The sequence below is a fragment of the Salmo salar genome, chromosome 04, assembly GCF_965601325.2.
Source record: "Salmo salar chromosome 04, fSalSal1, whole genome shotgun sequence".
NCBI classification, from domain to species: domain Eukaryota; kingdom Metazoa; phylum Chordata; class Actinopteri; order Salmoniformes; family Salmonidae; genus Salmo; species Salmo salar.
Window position 1 is genome coordinate 62,705,466 of NC_138294.1, and position 25,960 is coordinate 62,731,425.

At 43.3% G+C, this 25,960-nt stretch overlaps 1 protein-coding gene across 6 annotated transcripts in view; it reads left to right on the forward strand.

Moving 5' to 3' along the window:
• Window positions 1-25,960, forward strand: part of LOC106603510 (cytospin-B) — a 185,683-nt gene that overhangs the window by 120,072 nt on the left and 39,651 nt on the right. For 5 of the 6 annotated variants that reach the window (XM_014197290.3, XM_014197289.3, XM_014197288.3 and 2 more), the window contains 6 exons: window positions 150-325; window positions 5,815-6,011; window positions 6,451-6,557; window positions 6,756-6,828; window positions 7,600-7,744; window positions 9,693-9,795. In XM_014197290.3, the coding sequence (XP_014052765.3) occupies window positions 150-325; window positions 5,815-6,011; window positions 6,451-6,557; window positions 6,756-6,828; window positions 7,600-7,744; window positions 9,693-9,795 (801 nt within the window). Of the gene's footprint in view, window positions 1-149; window positions 326-2,686; window positions 4,759-5,814; window positions 6,012-6,450; window positions 6,558-6,755; window positions 6,829-7,599; window positions 7,745-9,692; window positions 9,796-25,960 lie in introns of those variants that run through there. The other variant, XM_082974607.1, reaches the window with a different exon arrangement.

The following is a 25,960-nucleotide window of genomic DNA, read 5'->3' on the forward strand; positions in this document are numbered from 1 at the left end:
TCTGACTGTTAGTGGTTATATACTTTCAGGTGGTTTGCTGGTGGTCAAGATGGTCAAGGTTTGTGACTCCTATGATGCGAAGAGAATCACAATCCTCATATGGTATACTGTGTGTGTGTGTGTGCGTATTTATGTGTGTTTGTGTTCAGGATGAGACAGAGGAGTGGCGGCGGTTCCAGGCAGACCTCCAGACAGCCGTAGTGGTGGCCAACGACATCAAGGTGGAGGCCCAACAGGAGATCCGCTCTCTGAGGAGGAGGTTACAGGAGGAGCAGGGTCGCAGCACCAAGCTCTCCTCAGACCTGGAGCAGCTGCAGGGAGTCAGGTACGTACCGTATGGCTGGGAGCGTTTAGTACCTACAGCAGTGCTATTCAATTACGGTCCTGGAGGGCAGAAACACTTCTGGTTTTTGTTTCTACCTGAATGTACTCATCTGATGTTCCAGGTCTAAATCAGCCCCTGATGAGATAGGAAGAATGTAACCCAGAAGTGTAATTGGTCTAAAGGGTCCAGATTTGAATAGCCCTGACCTACAGTATACCTCCCCTACTACTCCCTCTGTTTCTATCCAACATCCAACCTCCTCTCCCTTTCCCTAGCCTTTCCCCTTTTGCTCCCTCTTAGCACTGAGCCTCTCTCTATCCTAGCTAACACACTCTGTCCTGGAGCTGCAGCTACTGTAAGGCTTGCCATATCCCACTGATGGTGTGAGTGTTCAATGTAGTAGTCAGATTCATATAGGATGCCGTGTGGGAGGCTATAGCGAGCCGAGCTGGAAGGAACCATTTGTATTTCCATATGCCATTAATCGGTTCCCTTTTAAATATTTTAAGAGGCTACCCCAAAATTTTGATTTGATGTCATGGTAGCTTATGATGTTCAGTATTTTTGGGGTGGGGGATGCATTGAAACGAGGTGACGCTAGCTGCCAATTAGGATATGATTCACCATTAAGTCCAATAATAATATCTTAATACCCAAATCCTTGGATTCTCAAGCCTCAAATCCTGGGATTTTGGGGGGCTTCAAATCCTGGGCTTTGGCAAACCTTGCTAATAGAGGATTAGCAGGCAGTCTCCTCTCATGCATTATCTTGGTCTGTCTATCTGGTTCCTGCTGCACTGACTGCTCTGTCAGTCTGTCTACCACTCACCACCACTGATTGTAACACACTGGACCAGCAATGGACCCTAGCACTTCACTGAGACAAGCTGTTTTATTGGAGTAGTGTAGCACTAATATAGTGGCCTAAGCTCTGCCTAGAAATGCTGCTGCCCAGACTGCACTGACAGCAGCACTAAACTATTTGAGTCGGTTCTCTTCAAAATATAAAATGAGACAGACACTTTAGGGGTCATAGCATCATTCCTCTGTTTTGTTTTGTTTTGTTTCATGTGGCTACCTGTACACCATGGTCTGTGCTGCCAGGGACGTGATTGGAAAGAGAAAGGGGGATATCTAGTCAGTTGTACAACTGAATGCCTTCAACTGAAATGTGTCTTCCACATTTAACCCAACCCTTCTGAATCAGAGAGGTGCGGGGGGCTGCCTTAATCGTCATCCACTTCTTCGGCGCCCAGAGAACACTGGGTTAACTGCCTCGCTCAGGGACAGAACGACCTATTTTTACCTTGTCAGCTCAGGGATTCAATCCAGCAACCTTTCGGTTACTGGCCCAACGCTCTAAACACTAGGCTACCTGCCATGATTGGTTGGTTTGTTGATGAAAAGCTCAGCCTCTTGGTCCTGTGTCTTGTGTGCAGTGACAGCGGCAGTGACAGTATGATGAGAGGCAAATTAGGCTAGTATTGTTAATATTACAGAGCTCATCAGTTAGTTTCTAATATAGCTGGCCTGACATAAAACATGTAAACGTGTAATTTAGAACGTAAAGAAGAATGTGGTATTTTACTTTACTTTCCCCGTACGTACTTGGGACGTACCAGACCAGAAGCTCCCCTCCTCCCTGAGATCATTCGTTCTCTCAAGGATGTCCCCCTCTCAGACATGGCTCCTTATAGAAAGCCCAGGTGAGTCCACTGCACTGCCAGCTCAGTGAATGATGCCTTTAGAGGGAATGCTACTGCTGATCTAGAACTGCTGATTTTCCTTCCTACTGTTTCCTGCTGCTTCCTACTGCTTCCTGCTGATTGTCTGTCTGACTGGCTGTCAGCTGCACAAACTATCTATCCACTGCCTGTGTCCTTTCATTTGAGTGGGCTGGGGTTTGCTTCGCTTAATTTCTACAAAAGAAAACTGCTACTAAAATGTTATTTTGGTACTTGGCGCCACCTGCTGTTCTGTTGAATCAATCCTTTATCTAGTCTTGGTTCCTCTGGAGAATTGTCTAGTAGTATGACACGGCATGACTGATTTGTACTCATGCTATCATCTGCTTTATTAACTAAACAACATTTTGTCTGTATAGCATTGTATACTGATCGCAGAGTCATGTAGACAGATGTGATTTCATTAGCCAGCTAAGAGACACATGGAGAGAGGGACAGACAGAGGAAATAGCCTTTATTGCTATAGTGACTTTAGAGAAATAAACCACTCTGGCTGTGCTACATCCATTTGGGGTCTTAAACAAATTACAGGTAGACAAGTACATGGCTTTTTAAGAGGGTATATTCTCTATTTATTTCAACTCATGTTGTCTCTGGTTTCGGTCTTGTTTTTCAGACTTGGGGCTGGAGCCAGTTTTGATACCAAGACTGCAGTAGAGGGGCGGTAGAAAAGTCCAACCACAACACATCTGGACCCTCTGAAGACAGACTGACAGTATTATTGTACAGAGTTACTTTGATCAGTATTACCATAAAAACGGTTATGTGGTATGTCATTCTGATGGGTTTATTAGCAAGGTTGGTTTACCAGACAGACAGTCAGACTGTGGTTTACTGTTAATCCAATCTATTGTGAAACAGCACTTGGCTGCCAAATTAACACATATTTGTTTGTGAAATCTTTCTAAAATGCTGTACACCTTTTTATCTGTATTGTTTGCAGTGCTTTCAGATGTATTTGTGTTGATGAATCTCTCCTCTCTGTCGGTCAAGAGAGGGGACTGATGATAAGATAGGAGGGGTTTCTGTTACTGATTCCTATTTGCGTTGTGCCTTTTAGACACTTAAATTGCCTCAGTGGTGAATTTTCACTTACTCAATGTGTTGCTAAAGAAGAGTCATTTATTTGTTAAGAAAACAAATGATGAGAATGAGACATATTTTTGTTCAGTTCTCTGAAAAAAACTGAAGCCAAAACAGTCTGTTTATCAGCTGTACGCTGCCAGTTATCATTATGAGTCAGATAATTTTTTTCTGTTAGGCTTCATTACTATGTTTCAGGTCAAGTGCAACTTAAAAAAGCCAAACAGAAAAAAATGTCAAGTTATTTTTGTTGATCACAGCTGGTTTTATTGGTCTTTTGGTTTAGAATTGTTCTAGTAAGTTGTGCATCTGTGGTTATTATTACGATCCGTTTCTTATAACTGACCGTTTGGAATATCTGTTACTTCAAAAAGTGCTTGGATGATATTGACGTTTTTTTATGGTAATAATCAACAATCAGTTCACTTTAAATTTCAATTCTTTGAGAGTATTCACGGCTACTTAGATGCAGTCATGTACTGTAGTTGGAATGGGAAAGCAATGTTTTAGCATACATTTTCATTGGGTATTTCATTTGCACCTTGTGTTAAAAATCTGGTTCAGATAATGTGGTGTGATAAGGTACCTCTAGATGGCGTTATTTACCAGAATATCAAGAATGGCAAAACATCAATAAGCTGCGCTGGTCAGTAGTCCTACGTTGTGTGTGTAATCACTGAGCTACAGTTGAAGTCCAGCTCACCAATTTGAGTTCTGTCTACAGACAACAACACTGAACCACAGACAGTATATTATTACATTATCACTGGTCATTATCACGTTATCACTAATAATGTCCTCACAGGAAGGACACTGTGAATTTAAGCCATAAGGGTAATCAACTGCTGATCACTGACCAATTCAGACAGTCCTCTCTGCCTCAGATTTACAGCCGTGCCTAAAACTCATTATGAACTGGCCTAACTCATCAAAATGTCCAAATCAATGTCAAAGTGCCCTGTAGTTCTGTAGGCCATAATATTCCACTCTGAACTTCAGGGAGCTAAAAGCATTGTGAAGGTTTTATCACTCATTCTGAAGTATTTCTAATGCAACCCCATCAGGTCAAATAAAAAGCCTCTCATTTCTGATGACTGCTTCAGGGTAGACGTCAGATCGTTGAAGTGATGCTGGCGTCGTGACACCCATTAGAAGTGTATAATGACCAACTGCCATCCTGTAAACCTCAGGTTATAGTGATTATTATTACCTAGTAACAGGACTATTCAGTAGATGCAGTCATACACAAGCCATTGTATTCGACTAGAGACAGATAGATGTGCTTGCTAAGTTCAACTTTGAGTGCTATCGATATTGCCAAAAAGGCCACCTCATCGTAAGACATGGTGGTAACTGTGTTGATTACCTTTTTTATGCCTTTGATTTAAAGCCATGCTCAACAGTTCAACAAGTGAATGTGCAAAAGTTTGATGTGTTATTTTAGGTGAAATCTTATTGAGACTTGGACTCTGGTTTTAATACCTGTGACATATCAAATATACAATACTGTTTATCTAGAGAAATAGTCAATATAAGGTGTTTGTCACTCTGTTTAAAAGTATTTTGTATTTGTTCATTGGAAAGTCAATAAATGAAATGACTCTAGTCTTGACTTTGTTTGCATGCATTTGTTTGAGGCCACTGTCTTTGGGAAGTTGACATTACAGTAGTTCTGCTTCCTCCTCACCAGTTTCCTTACTTCAGTTCTCTTCTCAACCCTTCCATATCCATCCATCAGTGACAATACTCCCTCAGGCTCTCTCTGTTCATAATCTGCAGTCTAATGTCCATAAGGAAAGGATGGAGTAAACTTTGTACATAGTTTTTGTTGCAGTTCGGGTGTTGTCGCGTAAAATTAGACCCAGTTATTGACTTTCACATGTGGAACGTGTACGTAATCATACACAATATGCTTCTGATCTATTGAGTAAATATAACATGGAACAGTCAATGCACTGGGCGAACATCCTCATTACCTTGCTTTAGAACATCGAGTAATCTCTAAACCATTGTTCCGACAACACCCAAGTAAAATACAATGTCATGTTATTTAACACACGTGGCCAATACAACTGGTGTAGACTTTACAGTGAAACGCTTGCTTACAAACCACTTAGTAAACCAATGTAATGATAAGAATCCCTGGTAAGGTATAGACTTGTAACGGCTGTCTGAGGAAGAAGTGGACCAAAATGCGGCGGAGTTAGGGTTCGTCATATTTAATTCAACGAACACTATGCAATTCACAAAAACAACAAAACTGACAGCCAACACAGTCCTGTCAGGTGCAACCACAATGACAAGAACAATAAAGGTGACAACAGCACCAGTTCTGCAGACTATTAAACACAGTGCAAAAACAACCACCCACAACCCCAAAGAAAAACACACACACCTATATAGGACTTCCAATCAAAGGCAACTCAACACACCTGCCTTCAATTGGAAGTCCCAATCAACAACACAATCATTCACATACAAAAACTGCCACGTCCTGACCCCAAAACTAATACAATAGCTCCATCTGCTGGTCAGGACATGACAAGACTAAAGCCACACAGACATCTGCCATCCTCTTAAATAAAACAGCGCTCCTACCTGCTACAGTATGTGTTGTGCCATATTGTACTGTGAGCATCTCTTTCCCCTTGTCTCTCTCAGGTTGTTGCGGGGCGACTCTGAGAGTTTGTCGGACACAGACGGCAGTCCTCACTGGTGTGGCATCTCTATGACCCAGACCACCCAGACACCGACCACCTCCTTATCCATCAACACCAACAGCAATGCTGCCTCCTCACCCTCGGAGCCCGGAGCCACCGTCAAATCCCTCATCAAGTCCTTTGACACAGCAGTACAGAGTGAGCACAGAGCATCCCTCCTCACTCCTCCACACAGACCAGCAGACCTGAGTTAAAATAATATTTCAAAGTTCTTTGAGCGTTTGATTGCACCTGCTTGGAGTGCCGGGTGGGGGGATTGCACTTTTGTGACTATTCCTTTGGTTCCATTGCACTAGGCAAGTTCAATCAAGCACATATGACTGGCCGACAGGCTGTTGAGGGGAAACATTCCTGGCTTAGCAGCAGTGATAGAGAAGGAACCCTTACCAATAACATCATACTTAAACAGTCTAACCTTGGAGGTCTGTTTGCTTAACAAGGTGTAAAAGATAGTCGTAGGAGTCCATGGGGCATAATCATGGAATACGGTATCAATTAATCACTTCCTCATTCAATTTCCATTTAAATGTCCACCCCGTGTCTTGGCTTATGTACACTCATGTGTTGAGCATTGCAGATGGACCTGGGCCTGGATACACTGTACAGATGCACTCCTCACCTAGAAGCCTTCTAAGTGGGATCTCTGTCCGCACAGCACCCGCCGCTGCAGTCTCCCCCATTCAGGTACAGTACAGGCCCTCTTCAGTATGCACTACAATATCAACCAATGTGTTATAACAGTTTGTTACCGAATTATAAATGATCTATAAACTAATAATTTATAATTTATAAACTAGCTACTTTATACCTTTATAAAGCCATTAAGTAAAGTATGTATGGGACATGAATTGGACTGTTAAAAGTCTGTTTTGTTTTGGATAGAGGCATTCGTCTATCAAACCACTCTCAAAGACACTGGAGAAAAGGATCAACCATGGAGATTTCTCTCATCCAGGTAAGTGACACACTCCGTAGAGAAAGCAAGTTCAGATGTACTGTAGGATCTTAGTTTGAGCCAGTTTGCTACAGCAGGAAAATAATCCTGCAGCAACAGGAAATGAGAATTATTATGTGTATTAATGGAAATTTTGTAAGGGTTGATACATTTTAAGTTAGGGCAAATCAAGTCTGCAATGTAAAGTGGAAGTTACAAAGTTTATAAGCCTTTTTAAACCTTGAATACACTACAAGTTAGCATTCTGATCAACAAAAGAGTGATCAAATTAAGATCCTACATCTGTAGAAACAGTATCAGAGTATAAATCTAACTAATCCTGCAGACAGCAGTCCCATCAAATGTCTACTCTGATTAGCCTAGTTGTTTTGTTCAGTTGAAACAGTGCATGTTTAGTTGGAACTACAGCTGCATTATGTTACTTGAGTAAAGAAACTGGAGAATATGTGAACATTTTCTTTCATCTCCCTTTTGGGGATTGAACTTTGAGAAACTTGAGAAGCTAGAGTTTATTTTGCCAAATGACAGCAAAAAGGACAGCACATTATGTAGTTCTACTACACCCAAGCAATTTAATCACCAACTATACCACTGCATAATATAACCTAATTTGGTCTTTGGTCTTGTTCTATGATGTTCAGATCAGTAGTATTCTGTGGGCCAGAGAGATTTCAGGGGGAGGGAGAAACCATGGCCTTCCAGTGAAATATGCGCTTTCTCTCACTGTCCACGTCTCCCTTCCTCCCTGTTTCCTGATGTTGTGTTTCCCAGATAAGTACGGGGGCTCTGGGGATGAGCTGAAGCCCAGCAGCCTTATGAGGAAGAGTCCTTCCCTGGAGTCGGTCATCAAGTCCCCAGCAACCCTTAGCAGCTGCAGCCACTCCATGAGCTACAACAGGAACAACAGCAAGCTCAGGTGGGCCCTCTCCTGGAGACACACTCAGAGGCACTCTGGCACAAAAACTAATACACACATATGTACACTACCGTTCAAAAGTTTGGGATCACTTAGAAATGTCCTTGTTTTTGAAAGAAAAACACATTTTTGGTCCATTAAAATAACATCAAATTGATCAGAAATACAGTGTAGACATTGTTAATGTTGTAAATGACTATTGTAGCTGGAAACAGCTGATATTTAATGGAATATCTACATAGGGGTACAGAGGCCCATTATCAGCAACCATCACTCTTGTGTTCCAATGGCATGTAGTGTTAGCTAATCCCAGTTGATCATTTTAAAAGGCTAATTGATCATTAGAAAACCCTTTTTCAATTATGTTAGCACAGCTGAAAACTGTAGTTCTGATTAAAGAAGCAATAAAACTGGCCTTCTTTAGACTAGTTGAGTATCTGGAGCATCAGTATGAGTGGGTTCGATTACAGGCTCAAAATGGCCAGAAACAAAGAACTTTCTTCTGAAACTCGTCAGTCTATTCTTGATCTGAGAAATGAAGGCTATTCCATTCGAGAAATTGCCAAGAAATTGAAGATCTCGTACAACGCTGTGTACTACTCCCTTCACAGAACAGTGCAAACTGTCTCTAACCAGAATAGAAAGAGGAGTGGGAGGCCCCGGTGCACAACTGAGTAAGAGGACAAGTACATTAGAGTGTCTAGTTTGAGAAACAGACGCCTCACAAGTCCTCAACTGGCAGCTTCATTAAATAGTACCCGCAAAACACCAGTCTCAACGTCAACAGTGAAGAGGCGACTCCAGGATGCTGACCTTCTAGGCAACATCCCAGATGCTTTTCTTTTCAAAAACAAGGACATTTCTAAGTGACCCAAAACTTTTGAACGGTAGTGTACCTGTGCTTGTGCAGACTTTAACTAACAGTACTGTTCTTGTTACTACAAAGTAAAGTACAAATACAGAGATAGTATTATAGAGAAAGAGAGCTCACAACTACATAGACTTTCATGTATCACCTGTAACATCACACATCACCACCGTTCTATACACATAGAGTAGATGACACACACTTACACGCCCCCACACACCTTCATACACATTCATACTGATAGATCTTAACAGTCATACTCAGTGACACAGTTTCAACTGAATAATCGCACCTTCCAGTCACCTTTAGATCAGTGATGAACTGGGAGAGGATTACAGTAGGGTCACTGAACATATCTGTTTCTATCACCTGATTGCCCCAGTTTTAACTGACTGTCATTGTTTATCTTGAGCTAATGACAAAGATGCATAACTAATGTGATATCGGGGGTGACCCAATGTTCTACTATTAAAATCTCATCATACACAACACACACACACACACTAGATTGTGCATGTGAAAATGTTTGTTGCTCCTTTGTTGCTCCTTGTTATTGTTTTCTCTACAGTATGTCACTCCAGTGAATTCATACACAGGCTTTTCGACAGCAACATTTGTTAAGACAATTCCCGACTCCCCAAGCTACAGTATGTTGTGACTCACAGCATGTGTTTCATGTTGACCATGTTGCTAAGTGAGAGCAATGACCAGGGTGTCTCCTGATGTTCCCATGGCCACAGAGACTACTCTTCTCTGATTAGCTTTCATTATGACAGCCCAGGGGATCACATCAGCTCCAGGGTGTGTGTGTGTGTGTGGTGTGTGTGTGTGTGTGTGTGTGTGTGTGTGTGTGTGTGTGTGTGTGTGTGTGTGTGTGTGTGTCGTGTGTGTGTGTGTGTGTGTGCGCGTGCGCGTGTGCGAGTGCGTGCGTGTATTTGCATGTACGAGTGTGTGTATGTGAGGTTGATGTAAGGTTGCTGGTTTTATGAGGATACACGTCCTCACACACAGGTCAGATGTCATAACATTATTGTTGTTTCTTTCTCCGTCCATGGCTGTGGTGTCTGTCCCTGGTGTCAGTGTGGAAAGAAAGGACCCCTTGGCTGCACTGGCGCGGGAGTACGGGGGTTCTAAGAGGAACGCACTACTGAAGTGGTGCCAGAAGAAAACAGAAGGCTATCCGGTAAGGGCCCTGGGTCAGAGACTCAAATCATAACCCCATCAAATGTTCTTTATCTATCGCTGTTTCCCTTTCTTGCTCTATCTCCTTCTCTCTCACTCGCTCTCCCGTTCTCCTTTCTCTCTCACTCGTTCTCTCTTTTCCTATCTCGCTCTCTCTAGATATCAGGCACCCAAAAAGTGCACACATTATAGAGGCCATACTGTGCAGTGAATCCAAGGTTTGGTGGGTAACACTTTAGTATAGGGAAGCCGTCTTAAAGTTGGAGACTTCTAAGTATTTTTTATACCTCCCGCATTGGGCTGGATGTGTCAATGTGTAGCTTATATTGTACATACATAATCTATGAGCAGAATTACTGTCTTACCTCAATTAGCCAGAAAATCCCTAGTTTGAAAACAACTGTTTTGCATGCCCCCTAGCAATTTGAGTTCAACCAATAAACTTCAGGCCCTCACCATATGGGGAGTGACAGCTAGCAAGATGCACATGATGCACCCACAGCAGAGCGAGAGAGAGAGAGAGTAATGACGTCGTACACATATCTACACATATGTGACGTAGTACACCATTTTCAGGGTCCTCTTTTGGCTCGTGAGCGCTACTTTGAGAACTACTGGCTAAAAAGAATACAAAAGGACTGGAGAATTCCTTTACAGTACTATGTCCTTATTAGTCTCACATTGAGACAGCTTACTAAGAATTTCTTTGTTTTATAACTTGCTCTTTATTAAATACTGTTATGACTAACAATAGGGTTCTTAAAGATTGGTCAGTAACACATGACTTATAATGTTTGAGGTTTTAGGCTGTTTTGACATAATAGCTTGCTGTGTTTATAGACAAACCATCGCCTCACCTGTCCTCACTGTGTGGCCAAAAGATGATATCATCAATGTCAGAAAATCAAAGCAAAGTGATTCAGCTCAAAGAATACAGTGGAATTGATCAAATCAAATCAAAGTTTATTGGTCACCTACACAGATTTGCAGATCTAAACAAGAAATCAAAAAATAACAATCCAAGTAGAGTGAGCATGTGTGAGAATCCAGAATGTAAATATGTGGTGTGTATAGACAGTATATAATTTGGAAAGAAAATAGTAGGTATATTAGGATGAGCTATGTTGAGAATACAGTATATACATACACAGTGAGTAAACAACAGTATATACATACACAGTGAGTAAACAACAGTATATACATACACAGTGAGTAAACAACAGTATATAAACTAAATATGAGGTGACCAGCGTGCAATGACTCTATAAACATGGGGCATTAGTCTCAAGGTGCAGTACCGGACGGTAGTCGGCTGGTGACAGTGTCTAAGGTGCCAGGCAGAGTACCGGGCGGTGATGCAACCCGACAGAATGCTTTCAATGGTGTATTTGTAGAATTTTGTGAGGGTCTTAGGGGCCATGACAAATTTCTTCAGCCACCTGAGGTTGAAGAGGCGCTGTTGTGCCTTCTTCACCACGGTGTCGTTGTGGTGGCACCATTTCAAGTCCTCAGTGATGTGCTCGCCTAGGAACTTGAAGCTTTTGACCCTCTCCACTGTAGCCCCGTTGATGAGGATGGGGGCGGGATCCCTCTTCTGTCTCCTGTAGTCCACAAGTCAACGATCAGCTCCTGAGTTCCATGATCACCTGATGTGTGTCTATGGAACTGGCGTGTAAACGCAAGTGTGTGTGTGTGTGCGTGCTTGTGTGCATGTGTGTGCACGTGTGTGTCTGAGCAGACATGTAAGTGATAGCGTGCATGAGCGTGAATATGTGTGTTCCCTTTCTAGGCCCTGTGTCCAACATCCATTGCACTCACATTCACCTGGCTTAGCCTTCCGCTCATAGCCAGTTTAAGGAGCCCATTATGCCCAGTGGCATTAGTACTGGGTCTCTGATGTGATCCATGTGTGAGGGCCAGTGTGCCGTGCCAGGCCAGCAAATGTAGCTAACACTCTCAGAGGGGATATTGGTTTGAGCCGGTAAACAAAAGCTAAGGAAGGAGGTTGGGGGTCTGCCTGGTCTCTGCACCATTCTGTTCTCCCTCTTAGCTACATTCCGTCACAGTATGGGGTGTGTTAGCTAGCTTACAGTAGCAAGTCTGCAACTGAAATAGCACCCTAGGGAATAGTCCAGGGGTTTGACTTCAGTCAATTGACCGACTACTGTACCTTGCTCGACCAAGCACAGAGCCTTAGGGCAATAAGTGTGTTAAGACAAGTTTAAAGGTGACTTTACGGCAAAACATGTACTAGCTTTACTTACGTCTGATAAATGGTCCCTGATAAATGGTCAGAAAGTATTGGATGAGTTTTCAGATCAATTGTTCCTGTTTTCAGGCACGTTGGATTGTGAACTTTGAGTCATCCCTCCACCCTGTGCTACCTCCATGCCCTCTCCCTGGCCTTTTTCATCATTCTGACTCAATGCCCGTGTTCCTAACACACTGCAAATCCTCTGTGATGAAAACAGCTGACCAGGAGATGGTCAGCAGATAGTCTGATCTTGATAGAGACTAGTGAATGTTAGAGTAGATTAGTTTCTTCCTCTAGCACACAAACTGCATCTGAATGGGCTCTACTATACTGTACACTGGCTGTTGTATTTTCCCCTATGATCTCCTTTAACTGGGAGATTGACATGGTCCCAATCTTGATGGAGACTTGTGACTGCTTATCTGATTTCTGATACTTTATTTCATACACACACTGTATCTCAATGCTTCTAGCTGTGGGGTATTGGCACCTACCAGTATTATATGATCTCTCTTTACACTCAGTAGTTCTGCTGGAGAGAATAATAATTATCTGGTTTCTGGAATGCAATAAGAGGCTTTGGCTAATAGCTGGATGGGAATGTATTTCTGTTCATGGAATGACTAACTCTTTACACTAGTGGGAATTGGCCTATATGGATAGGACTAAATTGAAATGTTTCTTACAGAATACATATGAAATGCATATGCATAAGTATGGTAGCGATTTGACAGGGAACATTTTGGAGATTATGGGGAAATTATTAGACCAAAGTTCAGGAAAAAGTTCACCTGACACAAGACTGAATCCAAGCATTACACTATTGATTTATTTTATGTGCATTTTACATTTACTGTACATTTTGCTGCATTTGTTTATAACGAAATCTGAAAATACTCTGTAACATGATAACAATATTCCTGTGGGGTAGTTGGTGCAACATAAGACAAAACAATGACAAGGGTTTGAGTGAGAGGACTAACTGGTATCTCCAAGTGACTACACACCTCTCTAAAGTGTGCACTTATTAAGTAATTTCAATGCACTTTTATGACTCAAAGAAGAGTCTTTAACTATAAGGTGCTTTTTTGCGCTTTCCTAGCTGTGTAGAGTAACTAGAGTAAGCACACTTGTAGTTTTTTTGTTTGGAACACAAATTTGCATCCCCGCCATTTTGAGATGGCCGCCTCGCTTCCCGTTCCTAGGAAACTATGCAGTATTTTGTTTTTTTATGTGTTATTTCTTACATTGTTACCCCAGGAAATCTTAGGTTTTATTACATACAGTCGGGAGGAACTATTGGATATAAGAGCACCGTCAACTCACCAACATTATGACCAGGAATATGACTTTCACAAAGCAGATCCTCTGTTTGGTCCACCACCCAGGACAATGGATCGGATCCCAGCTGGTGATCCAAAACAATGGCGCCGCAGAAGGGGCAGACGGAGCAGTCTTCTGGTCAGGCTCCGTAGACGGGCACATCGCGCACCGCTCCCGAGCATACTACTCGCCAATGTCCAGTCTCTTGACAACAAGGTAGACGAAATCCGAGCAAGGGTTGCCTTCCAGAGAGACATCAGAGACTGTAGCGTTCTTTGTTTCACGGAAACATGGCTCACTCGAGACACACTATCGGAGTCGGTACAGCCACCTGGTTTCTTCACGCATCGCGCCGACAGAAACAAACATCTCTCTGGTAAGAAGAAGGGCGGGGGTGTATGCCTTATGATTAACGAGATGTGGTGTGATCATAACAACATACAGGAACTCAAGTCCTTTTGGTCACCTGACCTAGAATTCCTTACAATCAAATGCCGACCGCATTATCTACCAAGAGAATTCTCTTCGATTATAATCACAGTCGTGTATATTCCTCCCCAAGCAGACACATCGACGGCCTTGAAAGAACTTAATTTGACTCTATGTAAACTGGAAACCACATATCCTGAGGCTGCATTTATTGTAGCTGGGGATTTTAACAAGGCTAATCTGAAAACAAGGCTCCCTAAATTTTATCAGCATATCGATTGCGCGACCCGGGCTGGCAAAACTCTGGATCATTGTTATTCTAGCTTCCGCAACGCATATAAAGCCCTCCCCCGCCCCCCTTTTGGAAAAGCTGACCACAACTCCATTTTGTTGCTCCCAGCCTATAGACAGAAACTAAAACAGGAAGCACCCATGCTCAGGTCTGTTCAACGCTGGTCCGACCAATCGGATTCCACGCTTCAAGATTGCTTCGATCACGTGGACTGGGATATGTTCCGCATAGCGTCGAACAACAACATTGATGAATACGCTGATTCGGTGAGCAAGTTTATTAGCAAGTGCATCGGTGATGTTGTACCCACAGCGTCAATTAAAACATTCCCCAACCAGAAACCGTGGATTGATACAAACAGTGTAGCTATTCCCTCCGCGAGGCAATCAAACAAGCTAAGCATCAGTATAGAGACAAAGTAGAGTCGCAATTCAACGGCTCAGACACGAGAGGTATGTGACAGGGTCTACAGTCAATCACGGACTACAAAAGAAAAACCAGCCCTGTTGCGGACCACAATGTCTTGCTCCCAGACAAATTAAAAAACTTCTTTGCTCGCTTTGAGGACAATACAGTGCCACTGACACGGCCCGCTACCAAAACCTGCGGGCTCTCCTTCACAGCAGCCCACGTGAGTAAAACATTTAAACGTGTTAACCCTCGCAAGGCTGCAGGCCCAGACAGCATCCCCAGCCGCGTCCTCAGAGCATACGCAGACCAGCTGGCTGGTGTGTTTACGGACATATTCAATCAATCCTTATCCCAGTCTGCTGTTCCCACATGCTTCAAGAGGGCCACTATTGTTCCTGTTCCCAAGAAAGCTAAGGTAACTGAGCTAAATGACTACCGCCCCGTAGCACTCACTTCTGTCATCGTGAAGTGCTTTGAGAGACTAGTCAAGGACCATATCACCTCCACCCTACCTGACACCCTAGACCCACTCGACCCCGCCTTGTGCAACTGGGTCCTGGACTTCCTGACGGGCCGCCCCCAGGTGGTGAGGGTAGGTAACAACATCTCCACCCCACTGATCCTCAACACTGGGGTCCCACAAGGGTGCGTTCTCAGCCCTCTTCTGTACTCCCTGTTCACCCATGACTCCGTGGCCATGCACGCCTCCAACTCAATCATCAAGTTTGCAGACGACACTACAGTGGTAGGCTTGATTACCAACAGCGACGAGACGGCCTACAGGGAGGAGGTGAGGGCCCTCGGAGTGTGGTGTCAGGAAAATAACCTCACACTCAATGTCAACAAAACAAAGGAGATGATCGTGGACTTTAGGAAACAGCAGAGGGAGCAGCCCCCTATCCACATCGACGGGACAGTAGTGGAGAAGGTGGGAAGTTTTAAGTTCCTCGGTGTACACATCACGGACAAACTGAAATGGTCAACCCACACAGACAGCGTGGTGAAGAAGGCGCAGCAGCGCCTCTTCAACCTCAGGAGGCTGAAGAAATTCGGTTTGTCACCAAAAACACTCACAAACCTTTACAGATACACAATCGAGAGCATCCTGTCGGGCTGTATCACCGCCTGGTACGGCAACTGATCCACCCACAACTGCAAGGCTCTCCAGAGGGTAGTGAGGTCTGCACAACGCATCACCGGGGGCAAACTACTTGCCCTCCAGGACACCTACACCACCCGATGTCACAGGAAGGCCAACAAGATCATCAAGGACAACAACCACCCGAGCCACTGCCTGTTCACCCCGCTATCATCCAGAAGGCGAGGTCAGTACAGGTGCATCAAAGTGGGGACCGAGATACTGAAAAACAGCTTCTATCTCAAGGCCATCAGACTGTTAAAAAGCCATCACTAACATTGAGTGGCTGCTGCTAACATACTGACTCAACTCTAGCCACTTTAATAATGGAAAAATGTATGTAATAAATGTATCACTAGCCACTTTAAACAATGCCACTTTATATAATGTTTACATACCCTACATTACTCATCTCATATGTATATACTGTACTCTATACCATCTACTGCAGCTTGCCTGTGCCGTTCGGCCATCAATCATTCATATATTGTTATGTACATATTCTTATTCATTCCTTTACACTTGTGTGTGTATAAGGTAGTTGTTGGAAATTGTTAGGTTAGATTACTTGTTAGATATTACTGCATGGACGGAACTCGAAGCACAAGCATTTTGCTACACTCGCATTAACATCTGCTAACCATGTGTATGTGACAAATACAATTTAATTTGATTTGTTTACGCAATCCAAAAACGGTCCATTAGAAATTGCAATCTGGGTCAGGTGGGCATGGTTTGAAAGCTTCTATTGCCAACATGACTAGCTAATTTATAAAATTATCAGGATAAGGTAAGACCCAGATGCAGACCGTGTCGAAGTAACAATGTTTATTACAGCAACAGGGGCAAAGGTACAGGACGGCAGGCAGGCTCAGGGTCAGGTCAGGCAGAGGTTGGTAATCCAGAGACGGGGCAAAGGTACAGGACGGCAGGCAGGCTCAGGGTCAGGTCAGGCAGAGGTCGGTAATCCAGAGGTGGGGTACAGGTACAGGACGGCAGGCAGGCTCAGGGTCAGGTCAGGTAGTGGTCGGTAATCCAGAGACGGGGCAAAGGTACAGGACGGCAGGCAGGCTCAGGGTCAGGTCAGGCAGAGGTTGGTAATCCAGAGACGGGGCAAAGGTACAGGACGGCAGGCAGGCTCAGAGTCAGGTCAGGTAGTGGTCGGTAATCCAGAGACGGGGCAAAGGTACAGGACGGCAGGCAGGCTCAGGGTCAGGGTCAGGCAGAGTGGTCAGGTGGGCGGACTCAGGGTCCGGACAGGCAAGGGTCAAAACCAGGAGGACGAGAAAAGAGAGACTTGGGAAAAGCAGGAGCTGATACAAAAAACACTGGTTGACTTGACAAACAAGACGAACTGGCAACAGACAAACAGAGAACACAGGTATAAGTACCCAGGGGATAATGGGGAAGATGAGCGACACTTGGAGGGGGGGTATAGACAAGCACAAGGACAGGTGAAACAGACCAGGACATGACAAAAATACGATCTTACAGTGTTAGGCTTTCACAAGGCAATTCAGAGAAACAGATCTTAATTTTAGTCCGCATAGAAAGGAGTCATGAGTGCATTCAGGTGCGTGTGCAGCAGCGAACATAATTTATAGACAAACATAAGCTTATTCTGTTCAGAGCAACCCAGGCTATGATGCCATGTCATCTTGTAACTGTACATCAAACATAGTGATTATAAATGCTGACACTGTACAGATGTAGGATCTTAGTTTGATCACTCTTTATGGCTGAGAATTTTCCTGCATTTTCCTGTCGCGTCTTGAAACACCTTGGAGAACATAAATCCACTATCAGACGTCAAGATATCCCCTTGCCAGTTGCTAGACACTTTATAGAACAAAATCATTCTATTAATGAATTGCATTGCGTCGGGATCTAAAAAGTTCATCCACCACGCAGAGAAATTACGACAACAAAGGTCTCCAAAGAGAAGCCATGTGGATATACTGTATAAATTAAGTTCTGTATCTCCACACAGGTTAAACAAAGAACTAGATTTCACCTCCTTCCTATATGCCAAATTTAGACTGTTTTACAAGAACACTGTCCATATCAGATTTTGCATATCGTTTGTGAGTCAGTCCCACACATTTATGAATGGCTGAGCCTGATGTCCTTTGTGGTAAGCTGTCTCATGAATTGGTATAATGTATCCAAGTGAGAAGACACCTAAGTCAAATGATTCATGAATTGCCATTCGTGCCTGCTCCCATAGCCTATAATTCTGTATTTCTTTGTGACTAACTTATATACAGGTAGACCAGAAAAGCCACATCCCTGATTGGAAGATGAGTGACAACCCTGATTAGAAGCAACTTACAAATTGGTGCACTCACCTTATGATATTCAGTGGAACAACCACTTTACAATAGTGCATCTAAATCTTTTAAGGGGGGGGGGGTTAGAAGGATTACTTTATCCTATCCCAGGTATTCCTTAAAGAGGTGGGGTTTCAGGTGTCTCCGGAAGGTGGTGATTGACTCCGCTGTTTAAATTAAATTGTACCTATTCACTGAAGAAGGCTGCAAAGCCGAAACTGATGCTGTGAAAATAATATAAAAATCTAAAAATGAAGTAAGCTTTATGCAACGTCTTATAGAGTGCGGACCCATTACACCTTTTGTTTGTCAGAATTTACGTGTTTTAAGCACCAGCCAAGCCTCTGGGAGAGCATGATGGTCCCCTTTCGATCACTTTAAAATGCCAGACTTTATTTGCCCTAATGAAAAATGGATTAACCCTTAAACAAAATGTCCATGAATTACAATAATTCACATTTCCTTTTGGTGCAAGGTTATTTTCCTGCTCTAGCAAACGGTTTCAAATTAATATCCTACATCTGTATATGACATGAGTTTTATGATATGGAAATGTGAAGTACACATTTGGACTCACGGGTGTTTGGCTTGCTTGTATGACATCAAATCAGTATTTTAAAATACGTCTCATCTTTTAAAATACATCGAGTCCTCTTAATTTACATATTTCCCTCACTCAGACAACAAAACATTTGCAAAAGTTGCCCAATATCCGGAGGGATGGGGGGCAACTTCTTGTCACGTGAGGTGCTCATGTTCAGAACAGCTGTCAGTCAAACCCATACAGATCGAGAGCTGTGAAGCGCAGAACCTGAACTCTGATGACATTCATAGCATGTTACTGTACAGCCACTGCGTTCCAATTTACGCGCTTATCAGCGCCCAAATCTGCCATTTTCAACCCGTATACGGGTATGAGTGTAAAGGGTTAACATTGAGTGTTGCATAATTCTGCAGACACATCTATTGTTTTTGTGTCAGGACAACAGCCATTCATGTCTAAATCATTAATGAATTGATTCATTTGATGTCTTCGGCATCATTTTCAAGCTCTAAAATGACATTCCAGAACTAGGAACGGATATGGCCACGGGCCACCTCTGAGCACATGGTGGTCTGCCTGGTGAAAGGAAAAGGTTACTGCTAGAGCTGTGCCACAAATGAAGCTTAATATCAGGCCAGTAAAGGTCAGAGAGACAACCAACGGTGTTCCACCATCATGGCCGACCGGCCCTGGGCCAACAACGGCCCACTAATTACCTGCTAATGTCTGGAGACACACAGTCCTGTCACAGTCAAACACCTCTCCTTAAGGCTGCTGGCTAACCAGGCTGAGGCAACGGTGTGGATAGTGTTACACAGAACGGGAGGTTGGGCAGTTGAGATCACCCTCCTCTTTCTACCAAACCGTCATTCTGGTTTGATAAAGGTTAGAGGGGGTTTATAAATCTTTCAACAGATTCTGATTCCCAGATCCCAGACTGTAACTTTAAAGGTTAGTGGGGTTTATACCTTTCAGTTTCAACAGATTCCAGTGTATTGTTTTGTAGGATACCTCTTTTGCTCCATTTAGTAAGGTGGGTCTTGAGGTGATATTTCCCTACTAACACGACTCTAAAAGCTGTAATTCATGTTTTCAGAGTTGAAGAGGTAATGTAATTGGGATATAATTAACCATCACTTTGAAGAGGCCGTATTTGACTAGCCCTGTAGGAATATTGAATCTGCGGTGTGTGTGTGTGTGTGTGTGTGTGTGTGTGTGTGTGTGTGTGTGTGTGTGTGTGTGTGTGTGTGGTGTGTGTGTGTGTGTGTGTGTGTGTGTGTGTGTGTGTGTGTGTGTGTGTGTGTGTGTGTGTGTCCTCTCCACTGCACGGTTCATCTGAGGTAGGTGTCAGAAACTGTCATATATTATCTCATCTGTCTGTGGAGCCGGAATGGCCTCTCTCTCAGACAGCCCCTCCCTTTTTTATTATACCACAGCCGTATTGTTATAAGGCCTGTGGTCAAACAAGACTCTAATTAAACTGAGATGGAAAAACAGGCACCACTGTAATGAAGAGGGGGATTATTTCCCATTAAAAATGAAAACCACGAAATACATGTGTGTCCCAAATTGCACCCTATTCCCTATAGTGCATTACTTTTGACCATAGCCCTATGCGCCCTGGTCAAAAGTAGGAAATAGAGAATAGAGTGCCCGTTTGGGATGCATCCTATGAAGCGCTAATCCTATTGGGGATACAGAGCATTATTACAACCATTTACTGTGGTCAATAATAATTACTGGGATGGATTTAATTGAATATGCTAGGATTGAATTTGATTTAGTAGCTACTGTATTAGATCACAATACCAGCATAATAAAGCTAGGGTCTTTAGTGATCACGATAAAGGGCTAACGGCTAATATGTGTTTGATTTTGAACACCATCTTCCTGTGATCCTGTCACGAAAAAAACTAAAAGAGGATGGCAGTTTTAATGCAGTTTTTGATGTTGAAAAAAAATGCAACTGTCTAAAAGCAAAAACAGGTTTTTAGACATTTTTGCAAATGTATTGAAAATGAAAAACTGAAATTACTTACACTCTATGAATGAATGAATGACATTTTATTTTCGTATCAAATCGCCAATTGGCAACCCATCCCTTATGGTATTAATTGACACATAAACAAACATTACAATAATTCACTGTGATAATTCAGTGATAATTCTTCTTCCTGTGTGCTCTGCAGTGCGGATCGCATAAAGAGTGAAAAAATGTAAGATACAAATCTATACATAATAGTAAATAAGCTTATCCAAACAATAATGATATACCTACAGCAGTAAAATAATATACATACAGTGCATTCGGAAAGTATTCAGACCCGTTCCCCTTTTCAAATTTTGTTACGTTACAGCCTTAGTCTAAAATGGATAAAACAAAAACAAATCCTCATCAATGTACACACAATACCCCATAATGACAAAGCGAAAACAGGTTTTTAGAAATGTTTGCAAATGTTTTAAACATAAAAAATAAAAATACCTTATTGAGCTCAGGTGCATCCTATTTCCATTGATCATCCTTGAGAAGTTTCTAAAACTTGGAGTCCACTTGTGGTAAATTCAATTGATTGGACATGATTTGGAAATGCACACATCTGTCTATATAAGGTCCCACAGTTGACAGTACATGTCAGAGCAAAAACCAAGTCATGAGGTTGAAGGAATTGTCCATAGAGCTCTGAGAGGATTGTGTCGATTCACAGATCTGGGGAAGGGTACCAACAAATTTCTGCTGCATTGAAGGTCCCCAAGAACACAGTAGCTGCCATCATTCTTAAATGGAAGACGTTTGGAACCACCAAGACTCTTCCTAGCTTGGCAGAGCTTGGCCAAGCTGAGCAATCGTGTGACAAGGGCCGATGATCACTCTGACAGTGCTCCAGAGTTCCTCTGTGGAGATGGGAGAACCTTCCAGAAGGACAACCATCTCTGCAGCACTCCACCAATCAGGCCTTTATGAGAAAGTGGCCAGACGCTAGGAAGAGTCTTGAGACTGAGCAATCGTGGGACAAGGGCCGATGATCACTCTGACAGTGCTCCAGAGTTCCTCTGTGGAGATGGGACACCCTTCCAGAAGGACAACCATCTCTGCAGCACTCCACCAATCAGGCCTTTATGGGAAAGTGGCCAGACTGAAGCCACTCCTCCACTTGGAGTTTGCCAAATGGCGCCTAAAGGACTCTCAGATCATGAGAAACAAGATTCTCTGGTCTGATGAAACCAAGATTGAACTCTTTGGCCTCAATGCCAAGCGTCATGTCTGAAGGAAACCTGGCACTTTCCCTACGGTGAAGCATGGTGGAAGCAGCATCATGCTGTGGGATGTTTTTCAGCAGCAGGGACTGGGAGACTAGTCAGGATCGAGGGAAAGATGAACGGAGCAAAGTACAGAGAGGTCCTTGATGAAAACCTGCTCCAGAGCACTCAGAACCTCAGACTGGGGCGAAGGTTCACCTTCCAACAGGATAACGACCCTAAGCACACAGCCAAGACAATGCAGGAGTGGCTTGGCGACAAGTCTCTGAATTTCCTTGAGTGGCCCAGCCAGAGCCTGGACTTGAACGCGATCGAACATCTCTGGAGAGACCTGAAAATAGCTGTGCAGCGACGCTCCCCATCCAACCTGACAGAGCTTGAGAGCATCTGCACAGAAGAATGGGAGAAACTCCCCAAATATAGGTGTATCAAGCTTGTAGTGTCATACCCAAGAAGACTCAAGGCTGTAATTACTGCCAAAGGTGCTTCAACAAAGTACTGAGTAAAGGATCTGAATACTGATGTAAATGTGATATTTCCGCAAAACACCAGTCTCAACGTCAACAGGCGACTCCGGGATGCTGGCCTTCTAGGCAGAGTTCCTCTGTCCAGTGTCTATGTTCTTTTGCCCATCTTAATCTTTTCATTGGCCAGTCTGAGATATGGCTTTTTCTTTGCGACTCTGCCTAGAAGGCCAGCATCCCGGAGTCACCTCTTCACTGTTACATTTTTACATTTTAGTCATTTAGCAGACGCTCTTATCCAGAGCGACTTACAGTAGTGAATGCATACATTTCATTTCATACATAACTTTTTTCTTTCTTCTTTCCGTACTGGCCCCCTGTGGGAATCGAACCCACAACCCTGGCGTTGCAAACACCATGCTCTACCAACTGAGCTACAGGGAAGGCAAGAGCCTGGATGTTGAGACTGGTGTTTTGCGGAAATATCACATTTTACTATTTAATGAAGATGCCAGTTGAGGACTTGTGAGGCGCTTGTTTCTCAAACTAGACACTCTAATGTACTTGTCCTCTTGCTCAGATGTGCATTGGGGCCTCTTTCTATTCTGTTTAGAGCCAGTTTGCGCTGTTCTGTGAAGGGAGTAGTACACAGCGTTGTACGAGATCTTCAGTTTCTTGGCAATTTCTCACATGGAAAGTCTTAATTTCTCAGATCAAGAATAGACTGACGAGTTTCAGAAGAATGTTATTTGTTTCTGGCGACTTGAGCCTGTAATCGAACCCACAAATGCTGACGCTCCAGATACTCAACTAGTCTAAAGAAGGACAGTTTTATTTCTTCTTTAATTAGAACAATAGTTTTCAGCTGTGCTAACATAATTGCAAAAGGGTTTTCTAATGATCAATTAGCCTTTTAAAATGATCAACTTGGATTAGCTAACACAACGTGCCATTGGAACACAGGCGGGATGGTTGCTGATAATGGGCCTCTGTACGCCTATGTAGATATTCCATAAAAAATCTGCAGTTTCCAGCTACAATATTCATTTACAACATTAACAATGTCTCCACTGTATATCTGATCAATTTGATGTTCTTTTAATGGACAAAAAAATTGTTTTTCTTTCAAAAACAAGGACATTCCTAAGTGACCCAAAACTTTTGAACTGTAGTGTACATACATTGTTACATACAGTACCAGTTAAAAGTTTGGACACAGTACTCATTCCAGGATTTTTCTTTGTTCTTACTATTTTCTACATAAAATCTATGAAATACCACAAATGGAATAATGTATTTGAGATTCTTCAAAGTAGCCACCCTTTGCCTTGATGACAACTTTGCACAACAGCAGTCACAACATACATAACATATACAGATATATAAATACAGGAGCATTTAACAGAAGGCATTTGTATGTAAATGTGATATTCCTGTTTTTCATTTTTTATAGATTTGCAACAATTTCAAAAAAAAAATTTTGCTTGTCATTATGGGGTATTGTGTGTAGATTGATGAGGGGGAAAAAATGATTTAATCAATTTTAGTAACGTAACAAAATGTGGAAAAGGTCAAGGGGTGTGTACTGTATGTGTTGATATACCCGTACATCCCACCTGAGCCCTCTCCCCTTATATGGAGCCTGGCCTGGCCATGGCCGATATGCCCCTATGTACTGTATGCACCCACTCAGGCGGTGCGTGCGTGCCTGCGTGCGTGGGTGGGTGGGTGTCTGTTGACGGCTCTTGCCACTGGCCATACTCTGACGACTAACAAGGTCAACCGTTGAGAGAGTTACCGGTAAACGTGGTAAACAACACACACACACTGACGTGAGAGCTTGAGGTGGCCATGCTGTCGCCATGGTGATGAAGAGCTCAATCCACCCCAGGGTAGAGGGGGAGAAGGGGTAAACACAGCACTGTGGTAATGTGACCAAGATTAGTAGACACACACACACTGGGACCTGAAGGATGTTCTCCATTGGTGTATGTCAACATCTGGAGGCGAGGCATGTGCTGGGTGGGACTGCTGTCAGCACACCTCAGATGTCAGCTTCTCAGAAGAGACAATCGATCAGCAAAGACCTTAAGGAGGCTCTGATTGACTGGGCCCTGTGGGAGCTAGTTAGCCTCTCTGAGTGGAAGAGAGGGTTCACTCTCACATTCACTGTTTGTGGATCTCACACAGACACACGCACGTTCACATGCACGTCAAACAGAGCTGATCATACTTATATGCCTCGGTCAAAGGCGATGCCGAAGACATTATCATGACAAATGATCTGTTTGAATGACAATTCAATTATCTCAGTTGAACTGAAATCCACTGCTTTTCACAGACAGTTAATCACTTTCAATATAGTCTTTTAAATCAAAAGGTTTCATTCTGATAATCTTTTAGAACCTGTTCTGGTTTCCCAAGGATTTTTATCACAGTGGTCTTTGATGTTGTTTGAGTCAGCAAAACATTCAACAAAAGCCTTGTTTATTGTTTAGGATGGGAACAATGAGGAGAAGAATGGCCTGGCTGGAAGTCTCAGTCTGGGCTGGACAGAACACAGGCTCAGCTGGGACACACTGACGAGATCGGCCCCCCTCGGTCATCCGGCCCTCTCTGAGAAACAACACCCCTGCATGGCCTGGGGGGAAAGGGGAGGGGGCAAGGGGGTGAGCTAGGACCCCCAGCGGGGTGAGGAAGAGGGAAGAGGCTAAGGAATGTAGGGGGGCAGGGGTCATCTAGACATTAGAAGAACTATCTTGATATACCCTCATATTAGTCTTCAAGACTGAAGTTTAAATAGTGGGAAATGTCTTCTTTGAAAATGACCTGATGTACTTGTATTACATTGGATGCTGCAGATGCATAGGTTAAAATGCATCACTCTCCATACTACAGGCAGATAAATACGAACTTCCTCAACCCAATTCAAACTGACACAAAGGACATAGTATCCCTGTATCCTATTTGCCTTCTGCTACTCTTCTTAACACCCCACTAAGAGAGACAGAGAGAGGGAGGGAGAGAGATGACGCCGACAGACATGGCAGCTCTGTTTCTAGCCCCTAAGCAACTTCACAGTATTTATTTATTTTTGTTATTTATTACATTATTAGCCCAGAATTGTTTTTATGTTATTACATACATCCGGAAATAACTTTTGGATATCAGAGTGGCGGTAACTCACCAGCATTATGACCAGAAATACGACTTTCCCGAATTAGAACCTTTGTTCGTACCCCACAGGGCAATTTAACTTATTCCAGAGGCTGCTCCAAGACGCCACAGGCGGAGAAGAGGTATTCGGAGTGGACTTCTAGTCCGACTCAGGAGGCGTGCGCACCATCCACCGCTTCCGAGTATTTTACTAGCTAATGTTCAGTCCCTGGACAATAAAGTAAACAAGCTCAGGGCGAGGATCTCCTTCCAGAGAGACATCAGGGACTGTAACATACTCTGTTTCACAGAATCATGGCTCTCTTCGGATATACTGTCCCTGTCCATACAGCCAGCTGGGTTCTCAGTACATCGCGCAGACAGGAATAAAGAACTCTCCGGGAAGAAGCAAGGCAGTGGTGTATATTGCATGATTAACTACTCATAGTGTGATTGTGATATCGTACAGGAACTCAAGTCTTTTTGTTTACCCAACCTAGAATATCTCACTGTCAAATGTCGACCTCTCAAAATAATTATCTTGGGTTTTAGTCACAGCCGTAT